General features: G+C 36.5%; 1 protein-coding gene across 1 annotated transcript; it reads left to right on the plus strand.

The window, feature by feature from the left end:
• The first annotated feature begins 4,169 nt into the window (after nucleotides 1-4,169).
• On the plus strand, nucleotides 4,170-5,096 carry LOC112833460 (olfactory receptor 4N5). The gene has a single exon (XM_025884639.1). It carries the CDS (start codon nucleotides 4,170-4,172, stop codon nucleotides 5,094-5,096), a length of 927 nt encoding a protein of 308 aa, XP_025740424.1.
• The last annotated feature ends 8,632 nt before the right edge of the window (nucleotides 5,097-13,728 follow it).

Below are 13,728 nucleotides of genomic sequence, written 5' to 3' on the forward strand. Positions count from 1 at the left end.
AATCGAGTCCTACATTGGGCTCCTTGCTTCTCCCTTTTCCTGCTGCTCCCCCCTGCTTGTGCTCTCTCTCTGACAAATAAACAAATAAAATATTTAAAAAAATAAAAAAGGAAAAAAATTAAAAAGGGAATAAATACAGAGTCAGAAAACACACTGTCATTTTCTATTATTTTTTGAAAGGAGTTATTTATTTATTTTAGAGTGAGAGAACACTCGCCCAGGGGAGGGGTAGAGGAAGAGGGAGAGAATCTCAAGCAGACTCTCTGCTGAGCCCGGAGCCCCATGTCCCTGAGATAATGACCTGAGCTGAAATCAAGAACCTGCCACTCAACCAACTGAGCCACCCAGATGCCCCAGGAACCACCTTGTCATTTTCAAACATTCATTAAATGGATTCATGTTGGCAGGGGTGGTTCTAAGGAGATCTACTTCAGAGCACAAAAATAAATCAATTTATTTTTGTCAGAATGAGTTAGACAAAATATTTGAGAGAATGTGAAGTAACTAATGAGTGGGTGAGAGTAAGTAAATTTCAAAAAGGATAATGTTCAGGAACAAAGTCGTAGCAGTGAAGAGCAAGTCAAGCTTTCTTATGTATAGAAAAATCTACTGGAATGGAAGACTTAGGAAACACGTAGCATGCTCCTTTTACCTTGGAGAAAAATAATTTCTTGTCTCAGAATTAGTGGAAAGACAGGCATTGAATATAATGAAGTAGAATACAAGCACAAAACAGAGTGAAAGTGAATTAAGACTCAAAGAATCTGGGCAAATGAGAGAAAGAAAGAGAATGACAAGCAAGAAAGCAATGAGGAAGGAAAAGCAAAACGTCAATGTAGAGAAATTGCAAGAAAAATAAAGAAATAAAAGAAGGTAAGGCAAATGTAAAAAGAATAACTGAGGGGCGTCTGGGTGGCTCAGTCATTAAATGTCTGCCTTCCGCTCAAGTCATGATCCCAGGGTCCTGGGATCGAACCCTGCATCAGGCTCCCTGCTCCAAGGGAAGCCTGCTTCTCCCTCTCCCACTCCCCCTGCTTGTGTTCCCTCTCTTGCTGTGTCTCTCTCTGTCAAATAAATAAATAAAACCTTTAAAAAAAAGAATAACTGAGAAAATGAGTGCGTAAAATAGAATTAGCAGGAAAAGAATAGGCAAATAGGAAAAATAAAAAAAGGAGCAAGAGAAAATGAATGGGGAGAGATGAAGGGAGATGTTAGGAAGGTGATCAGTCCCCAAACACCTGGTTCCAGGAGCTGATCTGATAGCAGTTGGAATCTAGGCATGCTCAGGGTGGCCTGGGGATGCTGTGTGTCTGCACTCTAAAAAGAGGGGAGGATTATGAGCATCTTCAATGCCAGATGTGTTTTTGTATCAGTTGAAATGACAAGGAGGGTTAGGGATGATGAAAACATTCATACACTAGCCTACACTGACAATACTTCTTTGCTCTATTTGACTAGAGCAAAACACTGGTCTCTGTGAGAATCATTGTTTTGGACTTCTTTTCCCCAGGAATTCATTTTATGCAGAGTAATGTTCATCTGATGCATGTCTGTCCTCAGTCTCTGTGATGAGCACAATTTGAAAATCACAGGAACAGAGGTATGTAAATGGGAGGGAGAAGAAAGTGGATTAACGAGGGGAAGTGGTATGCAATTCCCTCCATTAGTAACAGGGAATAGAGGTGGATCTGGAAAAACAAAGCAGAGGAAGAGTGGGAGACTGTAACTCAGAATGCTTCCGGTGCCTTGGAATTGTCAACCCAGAGAAGCATGAAATAACTGTCAGTGAGCACCTGGAAAGCACAAAATCTAAGAACAGGTAGAAGGAGCTATTGATTTACTTTCCTAAGAGCAGGTTTCTATAGACAGAATAAGAAATGAATGTGGAGGCATTCTGTGTAAAAGACAGAAGGAAGCTCCTAAACTAATTTCAAAGAAACCAAAGATATTTTTTTTATATCTTTTGTTTTTAGGGTTTTTTTTTAATTCCAGTTAGTTAACATACAGTGTGGTATTAGTTTCAGATGTACAATATAATGATTGAACACTTCCATACAAGGGCTGGTGCTCATCACAACAAGAGCACACCTAAATCCCCATCATCTATTTAACCCATCCGCTACCCACTTCCCCTGTGGTAAACATCAGTTTCTTCTCTATAGTTAAGAGTTTGTTTCTTGGTTTGCCTCTCTTTTTTTTTTTCCTTTGCTCATTTGTTTCTTAGACTCACTCTGTGTGTGTTTATACATATGTAAATAAGTATCTCTATTCACAGATATGTGCCCATGTGTTATAAATGCATTTTCTATAACATTTAGCTGCTAGTTACAAATGTTACTAATCACATAGAACATATGTTTTGATGTTTCCTAGTACATGTGCCCTAAAATACCAGCATATTGCCTAAATTTCCCATGAATTTTTTTATGGACTTTTTAAGGTTGATTTTTCCTTAGTCTTTTTCTTTTTTCCTCTCTTCCTACATTTTCTTTCTAGGAATGCTATCAAAAATTTCTGTCAAATTTCAAGTGAGACTTTTTCCTTCTCCAGTTTTCCCTTCCACACATAATGGCACTTAAAAAAAAAGATTTATTGAGGGCCACCTGGGTGATGTAGTCGGTTAAGTGTCCAACTCTTGGTTTCAGCTCAGGTTGTGATCTCGGGCTCCTGGGACAGAGCCCTGAGTCCAGCTCCATGCTCAGCAGGGAGTCTGCTTAAAGATTCTCTCTCCCTCTCCGTCTGCCCCTCCCACCCTGGTACGTTTTCTCTCTCTTTCAAATAATTCTTTAAAAAAAAAGATTTATTGAGATATATGAACATAGCATAAAATTTACCATTTAAGGTGTATAATTCAATCGTTTTAAGTTATTTACAGAGTTATGCAAGTATCACCATGATAAATTTTAGAGCATTATAATCACCCCAAAAAGAAAACTCATATTAGCAGTCACTCCTCATTCCACACATAGCCCTAGGTAACCACTCTTGTACTTCCTATCTCTATTAATTTGCCTTGTCTACAGATTTTCAAAAAATGAATTGAACAATATGTGGTCCTTTTTGACTGGTTCCTTTCACATAGCATAATGTTTTTTAGTTCATCCGTGTTGTAGCATACTACAATATGTCATTCCTCTTTATTGCCAAACTGTATTCCATTGTACTCATAGTACTTTTGAAAAACAACTATTGCATGTAATTCAAATTCAAGAGAAATATACTTATATGTCACATTACAGTATTGTGTTGCAATTAGCAATCTTTCATTTTTTAAATCATTCATGCCAATAAACACATACAGATATCACAATATATGAGTATTTATTTACAAAATGTTTCTACAATTATAGTAATATACAAATTAGAAAATAACCACAAATATAATTCTAAATAGAATTCTTATTTCTGAGATCTGAGGGTAAAGTAGGTTATGGATACATAGTGAGAAATAAAACTGGATTAATATTCATTAGGATTTAAGAACAAGGTATGTAGCAGACTCAGAATTGGGATCCAACCAAGAGTGTACCTAAGGGAATACTTCTATGTTAGGAGAATGTAGGATTCTTGTTTGAGACCCTAAACCAGCTTAGAACAAAGGTGCACAAGGGCACCAAAGCAGAACAGTGTGATAGGAACAAGTAAGACACACATTTAGAAAACAAGACATAGAGTTATCAACCAAGAACTAGGGATTCTACAGGAGCCAAAGGAAAGAAGCACTAGCAAAAGCACTTTGCTCTGTGGGAATGAAGAGAAACAATGAAAACCCAGCAACAAATCTAAACATTAGAGACAGTGCACCACAGCTTTATGAGAAAACAACACACCTGACAAATTAAATAATGGTTAAGTTTTGTTTTAATCAGGAAATTTTAACTATTCTTCAAGCAAAGTAGCCCAGACTCCTAGGGGAGCACAAGTATATAGAAGCACATGGTAAAATGGGAATGAGAGTGTGGTTATGAGAACAATGTCTTAGGGAGGGATCAAGAAATGGAGGGTAGAAAGGTCAGCTCAAAACATAAGACACTTACGGGACATGCATTTTTTTTTCAGCTAGGCAAGTTCTGGATGTGGTAAATGTATTTATCTGGAGAAGAGCTATGGAGTAGATGAAAAGGTGGTTATAACAGATAATACTTTGTTATTCTGCAGACAGAGGGGAGATGGAGAGGGAGAACAGCACAGTGGTGACAGAATTCATCCTCCTTGGTCTGACCCAGTCTCGACATGCTCAGCTCCTGGTCTTTGTGCTAGTCTTAGTTTTCTACCTCATCATCCTCCCTGGAAATTTCCTCATCATCCTCACCATCAGATCAGACCCTGGCCTCACAGCCCCCCTCTACTTCTTTCTGGGCAACTTGGCCTTCCTGGATGCATCCTATTCCTTCATTGTGGCTCCCAGGATGCTGGCGGACTTCCTCTCTGAGAAGAAAATAATCTCTTACGGAGGCTGCATCACTCAGCTCTTTTTCTTGCACTTCCTGGGGGCAGGGGAGATATTTCTTCTTGTTGTGATGGCCTTTGACCGCTACATCGCCATCTGTCATCCTTTGCACTATTCTACTGTCATGAACCCTAGAGTCTGCTATGCCTTGCTGTTGGCTCTGTGGCTTGGGGGCTTTACTCATTCCATTGTACAAGCAGCCCTTATTCTCCGCTTGCCCTTCTGCGGCCCAAACCAGCTAGATAACTTCTTCTGTGATGTGCCGCAGGTCATCAAGCTGGCCTGCACAGACACTTTTGTGGTGGAGCTCCTGATGGTCTCCAACAGTGGCCTGCTCACCCTGCTGTGCTTCCTGGGACTTCTGGCCTCCTATGCGGTCATCCTCTGCCGTGTGAAGGGACATTCCTCTGAAGGGAAGAATAAGGCTCTTTCCACATGTACCACACACATTATCATTGTGTTTCTGATGTTTGGACCTGCCATCTTCATCTATACTCGCCCATTCAGAGCCTTCCCAGCTGACAAAGTGGTTTCTCTCTTTCACACAGTCATCTTTCCTTTGATGAACCCTGTGATTTATACCCTTCGCAACCAGGAAGTGAAAGCTTCCATGAAGAAGTTACTGAGTCGTCGCATGGTTTGCTGAATGAAATAGAATGAGACAAGCAACAAAGGAGAAAATACAGTTGGAATTAATTAAACCACTTATTCATTAATGTACCAAATCATTCAGTCATTTTAGCAAATACTACATTTATTAAGTACTTGCAATTTTCAGGCACTATTCTAGCTATGTGAATAAGGCAGGTAAGATTCCAGGTCTCTTGGGGTTATATTCAGGTAGATAAACACAGATTAAACTATTAAATTGAAAACAACCCATAATATCCAAAAGAGATAGTGCTCTAAAGCAAATAAAAAATAGTGTTATGATAGAGTTTGACTGGGAGATGGTAGTTACTTTGCTTTTGTTTGTTAAGCAAGGTTTTTTAGAGTGGTGGTTAGCTGATATCCAGACAACCTGAAAGAAACACCCATGGAATTACACGGAGACAGAAAATTCTAGAAAGAGAGGATGACCAGTACAAGGGTACAAAGATCTTATGAATTGGTACATTTCAGGACCACAAAAAGGAATGTAGTAGCCTGTCAAAATGTTGATATATGTAAATAAGTATGTACAAAATACTGTATAAAAAAATAGTATGATGTATTGTTGGGGTTGTGTGTGTATATATATGTGTGTGTGTATACATATATATATGTATATATATGTAAATGCATGACAATAGTCCTATAAAATGAATGACATGTAATAGGATTATTATTAATATGATTGGATTAAAATTTGATTTTTTTTAAAGATTTTAGTTATTTATTTGACAGAGAGAGAGCACAAGTAGGCAGAGCAGTAGACAGAGGAAGAGGGAGAAGCAGACTCCCCACCGAGCAGGGAGCCTGATGTGGGGCTTGATCCCAGGACTCCAGGATCATGACCTCAGCTGAAGGCAGACACTTAACCAACTGAGCCACCCAGGCACCCTAAAATTTGCTTTCTTGTCAGATGTTTTATATTTATATTTTTTCACATTTTCTGCTTCATTTTGGTTAATTGGAAAAGGCAAGGAAACAGATTCTTTCATAGAGTCTCCAGAAAGAAATGCAACTCTACCAACACTCTGAGTGTAGCCCAGTGAGACCTGGATCAGACTTCTGACTTAAAGAATTGTAAGATAATACATTTTTGCTGGGGCAACTGGGTGGCTCAGTTGTTAAGCGTCTGCCTTCGGCTCAGGTCATGATCCCAGGGTCCTGGGATCAAGCCCCGCATTGGGCTCCCTGCTCTGCGGGAAGCCTGCTTCTCCCTCTCCCACTCCCCCTGCTTGTGTTCCCTCTCTCTCGCTGTGTCTCTCTCTGTCAAATAAATAAATGAAATCTTTTAAAAAAAATTTTGCCATTTTAAGTCACTAAGTTTGTGGTAATTTGTTACAGTTAAAGAGTAAATTGATACAACACAGTCTGGTTAAATAGGAACATAGTAAAGTAGTTTTTCTTTCACTATCCTTTTACTTTTCATCTATATAGGCCTTTATTATTAATAATGGTTTCTTGTATGCAACATATATCTATTTAATACAATAATCTCTGCCTTTAAATAGGTTATTAGTTCCTTTATATATATCATAGACGTTTCAGTTAAAATTGACAATGTTTTTATTTTATATTTGTTTCATTTGTTCTTTGTTCAGTTTTGTCTTTTTTATGTATTTTCTTGGATACTTGAGTGTTACTTATATTTTCTTTCTACTTATTATTTAAATTTTTTCATATTAATAATCTTGACCTCTTATCTATCTTTTTCTTGAGGTTTTTAGTGTTTATTTTAGGGTTACAAATACATACTGAACATTTTACTGTATCACAGTCTAACATCAATATTATATCTTTCCAGGTATCATATAAGAAAGTTACAACAGTGTATTTCCATTCACTTTCTCTTGGCCCTGGTGTTTGTGTTGTTTTATATTAATGTCTACTATTATCTATTGAGATAATATATTCAACAATATATTGTTATTACTTTTGCTGTGTATGGTCATTTACCTTTTAAAGAGATGTATATAATAAAATTTTTTTTATTCTCCTCATGCTTCATTTTGTATAGTGCTATTGCTATGTCTTCATGTTCACTAATCTTTTCTTCTTCAATGTCATCTCTGTAATACCATCCAGTGGATTTTTTTCACCTCAGAAATAGGATAGTTCATCTTCACATTACAATTTGGATTAAAAAAACAATCTTCCATGATCCTACTTAATCACTGTATAGTAGTAGTACTACCTCTTCAGGTGATCAAGGTAAATTACCCTTTACAAGATGGTAACACCTTTCTTTGCTTTTATGTCTCTGGGAAAGAAAATTGAAAAGTGATTGAGCTTGAGGTGAATAGAAATTTTACTGCATCACTGGTGAAAACATATTCCAGAATTTCTGGAAATAAAGAGCCTGAAGCTGTGGAAAAAGAAAGCATAAATTCTACACGTGTTTTACAGGGAATGAAGAATGGGGAATATCCTATAAAAACCTGCAGATTGTTCTTATTGGGAACAAATTACATACAATTCATTAAATAAGAGTGTACACTACATCCTAGAGGATGCCATCCCAAGATAGCAGGATACAATTTTAAAATTGTGCTGCTCTCTAGTCAGTCTTAGTATAAAAGAACACAAACATGAAGAACAGCTCCATCTCGACAGTCAGTTGAAGTTCTATGGTCACATGATCCATATCCTATGTGGGCACAGCAGAATGGCAGGAGCTGATTTCCAGCTCATGTATAGCTCTCTGCTGCACATGGCATAGCCATGCTACATAATCTTATGAAACTACATTATGATTCTCCTATTAGGATATGGAAAACCTTATAAATGGCCTATTTCCCAGATTAGGTAACTTTAATACTGTAAAATTTGCCTGGACATATGGCCCTAGTGGTAAGGCTCCTTACACTCTGTACTGTATCTGCTAACATGCCTTTCCTGAACTAAGTTCACTAAAACTAGAACCCTCATGTCAATCAATAAATAAGTAATATATACACGTTGGAATATACTGCCTCTAGAACCTGGAGAGGACTACCAGACATTATGCTTTCTTCTTAGTAGTATAGTGACTGAGGTACAAGATGCAATACTTTAACTTTTAAGCTGATATCTCAGCATACTTGCCCTATATAAACTCCCCAAAAATTCACAAATGTGGCAGGACCCTGCCATCTTCAATGAATGAGGTTTTGGTCTTCACACTTTATCCTTCACAGTACTTAATCTGGGAGGAAAAAATGTTGTTTTCTTTATGCCCTATCTTAGGAATATTGAAAATTTCACTTAACGTCCCTATAAGTAACTGTATATCACATGTCCTTGACTAAAATTGTTGGTCTGCTAGTAATCAACCATGATTACAGTGTTATAGTTAAATTAGATAGAGGTTTATTTTCTAGTGTAAAATAAATCATAGTATCTTAGTCCAATGTTTGTATAGTAGTATCACAGTATCACCAGAGACTCCAAAACCTCCTGTGTGTGTGGTCTTTTTAAAATAATTTGTCACAAAATGTCTGTAAAAATTCCACACACCACACTTGTATTCCAGAAAGACTGAGTAATAAAAGGATGTGTGCCATTATAGGTCCATTTTCCTTCCAATCCATTCTTTTTATTTCTATAAATTTGCTTTGTATTATAGGCAGCCCTTATCCATGAAGACTGCATTTCCAGGACTCTAGGTCACTTGACCTCCAGATAGTTACAAATGAGTGTCACTGTTAGATTAACATAGGGTAGGAGGAAAGGACAACAAAGAACACACACACACACACACACACACACACACACACACACACACTCCCATTGCCTTAGCCCAAACATCTGTAGTACTTCTGTGGCTCACTCTGGAACTCAGCAACACTTCCATGGCTCTAGCTCTCCTAGTGAAAAGGGCCACAACACTTCTGACTTGTATATAAGCCATTATAACCAGAATAATGGTCTCCCAAAGAATTCCACACCCTAACCAGAGAACTTGTGAATATGTAACCTTACATGGCAAAAAGAACTTTGCAGATATGATTGTTTATAAACATTGAGATGGGGAGATTATCCTGGATAATCTGGGTGGACTCAATCCAATGCATGAGTATTTAAAAGCATTGAGCCTTTCATGGATCCAGAGAAAGAAAAAAGAATCCAGGAAGGATGAGACTTGAGGAGGCTTCAATGCACTCTTTCTGGCTTTGAAGAGGAAGAAGACATGACCAAGGAATATAGGCAATGCCTAACTAAAAATCAGCAAGGAAATGGAGATGATATTCTACAACCACCTGGAACTAAAGTTGGCCCATAGCCAGCATGACTTTGGAAGCAGTTTCACCCTCAAAGCTTCCAGTAAGGAATATTGTCCTGCCAACAACTTGATTGTATTTCAGTAAGACCAGTGTTGGATTTTGGACATACACAGCTATGAGATAATGAATTTGGTTGGCCTTCATGTTTATGGAAGTTTTTCAAGGGAGAAGAAGAAAATGAATACATGATCACACCCTTGGGCTATGGTATGACTGCATTTTCTTTTACCCCTCCAGCTTAGATGTGGTGGTAACTTCCAGCTGATGCTCATCTTTGCTTTCCCTGAACATCTCCTGTTAGCAACTCAGATATTTTGTCACTTGAGTAATTGCTTAACATCCTTCTGTTTGTACAATATTTAACTGATAGCATTAAACTATAAGCATTTACAGTACTTAATATTAATATAAACACTCACACTTTTCCAATTAGACCTGAAAAAATATGGAGTTGGGGAGAGGGAAAGAGCATAACCCTCCCAGGAGTCAGCACCTACAAAGAATTTTCACCAAGTAGCTGCCTGATAATACTGTTTACTTTCATGGTATTGGCCACTTTTACTTGCAAGGAAGGCTGCACAATGTCATTTAATGAATTCAGGTGTCTGTTACTAATGAAGAATGGGAGAAGGCTACTCAGTAGTCTCTGGTACATGGTCTGGACTCATTGCTAAACTGGTGAGGAAAATGAAGAACTGTGATTGGCTCAGGGTAGCGAGATGCATCTCTTTGCATGGCTTGGAGACTCCATGGAAGTGCACAGACACCTGATCCCGAGAAAATGAGCTTTCTTTTTCAAGAAAGAAGGAAAGGTCATGGTTGGGAAACTAACAAGTTCTGCCATAGCCAGTTATCATCACTGTTATGCAACATTGCTCTAAAATTCTAGTTAATGCAATAAAGCACAAGAAATGTATTAGAAAAAATATGTTATTAATGTTTGTAAATTATTTTATAAGTAACCTAAAACCAAGAAGACAATGAACTGGGAAAAAATTACAAATGATACCATTTACCACTTAAATATGTAAAAAATGGAAACAAGAGCATTAAAATCAATTATGATAAAGAAAAAGATCACATTAAGTAAAGCATCAAGGTAGAAAATAGGCAAAATTACTTATAACAAAAAATGAGTTACAAAAAAATGTGTTGATAATGAAGATGAGAAAATTTTATTGTGTGGTAAGTAGGCAGACAAATATTTAGAGGGACATAAAATCTTTTTGGATGAAAGACTCAATTTTGTAATTCTGTTCATTTTTTCTACATTTCTTATAAGTTTAATACTGTGATATTGAAATGTCAGTGGAACTTGCTTTAACTTTAGAAAATAAATCTAATTTAGAATAAAAGCATATGAAACTAGCCAAGAAAACTGAATGAATAAAGCAGTGAGGGCAGACTTGCCCTTCCATACATTAAATATACTGTAAACATAATGAGTAGTAAAATACATAATACCTCCTCAAAAATTATCAGGGAAGAAAAAGAGTAAATGAGCACACCTGAAGAAGAGCCTGATCTATCAGCAAATTTAAAAGGTTACAAAGAAAGTATAACAAATTCTTAGTGGAATGAATTATTATTTAATTGCAAAGATGAAAAATGATCTCACATTATCAATAAATTCTAGACAGGTTAGAGTTTAAATGTGAAAATTTCAGCCTTAATAAAATTTAGAATTAAAATAACCTAGAATATTTATATTTTCCTACATATCATATTTATCAATGCTTACTGTAGAAAACAAACTACAACAAAAGAATGAACATCATACAAATTTCTCATAATTCAACTCTAGTCCTCTTTCCACTGCCCACCTGAGTACTGAAAATTGTCTTTAAAGTATTATCAATATTATGGATGAAAAATGGTGTCTCGTTTCTGTAAAGTCAAAAGTGTATTTTAACATCCTAATTACTTTTTTACTACTAGTCTCTCAGGAATTTAAGACAATCAAATGAGTTTCCTCCTTTGTGCTTTCTACCAAGGGATACATTGATATACTGCTGTCTCTTGAAGTTCAGAGCAGAAAATAAAATCACTGGATGATGAAGATTAAGCATCCATTTCATACTGATGTGACTTCTGAAGTCCAAGTGCAAACCGGTAGGTTACATAATCCTGACCTGTCACTCTACCCTACATACCACATCTATCTCATTATTGTCATTAATAACCTTAAATGTGTACATAAGTGATAAGTACAAATGCCAAAAAGATAACTAAAGGGAGGGCTGAAAGGGGAAAATTAAACTGGAATATACCTGATTTTGTCACAACTGGAAAAAAATACAAAAATCAGAAACACTATACAAATGATTACTAAAAATTAAGATAATAGTGCAGCAAACCAGGCCAAGTAAATTATTCTCACAGAAAAGAAATCTAGGTATGTTCAAATTGTTTGGCTATCCTTATCAGGTTGAATGATTTTATTCTTTGAATTCTATGTAACAGAAAGATAGAGAAAATTCCTTTGTTATTTTTAGAAATGTAATATTTTAAGAGAAATAAATGACAGAAATGCAAGGATAAAGTGCCTGATTCATGACTTTGAAAATCATAGACTATCACCACTCATAAAATATTGATGCTATCATTATATTTGTTAATTATTAGAAAAACACATGAGAAAATTCAACTTTCCTATGGCAACAGTCTGAAAATGGCCAAGTAGTTAAACACTTTTAAGCTGAAAACAAATATAGAGATAGCATCTTGTCTAGGACTCTATCTCTGCCAGACCCATGTGCACCAGCAAATGTACTTATGCATACTTCAGACAAATACAGAAGGTCCAGGAGCTATATCTCAGGTAAAATCATTGTCTTATAGCAAGGGTATGAAGCACAAAGAAGAAATATACATTCACATCTGTGAATGAGAACTAACAAAGATTTCCATTTTCAGTTCTATTTCCTTGTGAAAGAAGGAAGTTTTTATGCTACTCTGAATGATGATATCAAACATAATGGGAGATTCTGGGCCATTTACAATAACTGTGTGTCTTAGTGATAATAACTATATATAGAAAAGAGAATATGACTAAATGCTTATTATAGTTATCAAAATATACTATATTTTTTAAAAAAAAATTCGAACTGTGTAACTAGAAGTTTAAAATGTACCCTGAAACCACGTATATTCTATTTTCTTTTCTGACAATCTGCATTAGGCCTGGGTCTAGGCTCTCATAAAAGCAAGGAAAGGACTGGAGATGAACAAGAAGCCTGGAATAAGACTGGAATAATAGCTAAAATCAGACAAATAATGAATGGCTTAAATAGGTGAATTTATATAGATTGAGCACTGACCTATTCCCTTTAAATGTGTGCATTTTTTTAATAGTCCATTTCACTTAGCAGAATCCACCTAAGGCAGTAACATAATATCCATGACTTTTTTCCATCCTTGACAAAGTTAAAGGTTAAAGGAACTTTAAGGAAAATAATTGTGAGGGTGGATAGGCCCAAGGAAGCTAAGTAACCCAAGATGGTACTCTGCTCAAACAATACATCATATTTAAAAATTTTTTAAGTCATGTTTACAAAGGTAAATGATTCACCTTACTCTTTACCCCTCACTAATGGAGAAAAGTGGAACAAGACTACAATGGTAAACTTCACTAGTCTTAATAATAGTGATTTAGGTGTTTCTATATATTCATGTATATGAAAACATGCAACTTAAAAACAAATAGATAAAAATGTTTTTTTGATCCAATTTTGCAACAACTGGATAAGAATGCACAGATGGGATACACTTGATGTCTGACCAAATGAACTGAAGGGAAGATGCCTCCATGGGCTCAGTGCAAGCTTCCAAGGGGCTCAAACCCACCATTCATGAGATCATGACCTGAGCTGAAACCAAGAGCAAGATGCTTAACTGACTGAGCCACCCAGATGCCCCTAATATGGCAAGCTTTTTACTGCATACTGAGAATGTCACAAAAATGTGTCAGTAAATGCACTTCATGAAAAAGATAAAAATCTATTTTGCTGGTGCCTTCCAAAACTCTTTTCTATCTTTCTAATAAGTTATGTGTTCACACACAATCTGATCTGCAGTTGAACAAGAAGGGAGAGGTTTTCTCAAATGTCCAACTGAACTTGCCCCTACTAACTAACACACACATTTCATTTAGTTGGCTCCATTCCCTCCACACTTTCTACTGCCATGTGGTCCTGTTGAAATATCTCCTGCAAAATACCTACAAACAGTCATATTACCAACAGAGTTGTTGCCTGCATATGAGACAGGGTGTAAGTAAAGATCAGGTTTACTGATTTGTCAGTCCCTATGACATCCTGTTTCTTCCCTCTTCTAGGCAACCTCTGACAAACTCATACAAAAGGATGA

This window comes from Callorhinus ursinus, unplaced genomic scaffold (genome assembly GCF_003265705.2).
Source record: "Callorhinus ursinus isolate GAN/ISIS: 27379988/994484 unplaced genomic scaffold, GSC_fseal_2.0 scaffold25, whole genome shotgun sequence".
In the NCBI taxonomy this organism is placed as follows: Eukaryota; Metazoa; Chordata; class Mammalia; order Carnivora; family Otariidae; genus Callorhinus; species Callorhinus ursinus.

Bases quoted from the DNA above. Each gene is read 5' to 3' on its own strand.
- LOC112833460 (XM_025884639.1), top strand. From the start codon at position 4,170: ATGGAGAGGGAGAACAGCACAGTGGTGACAGAATTCATCCTCCTTGGT.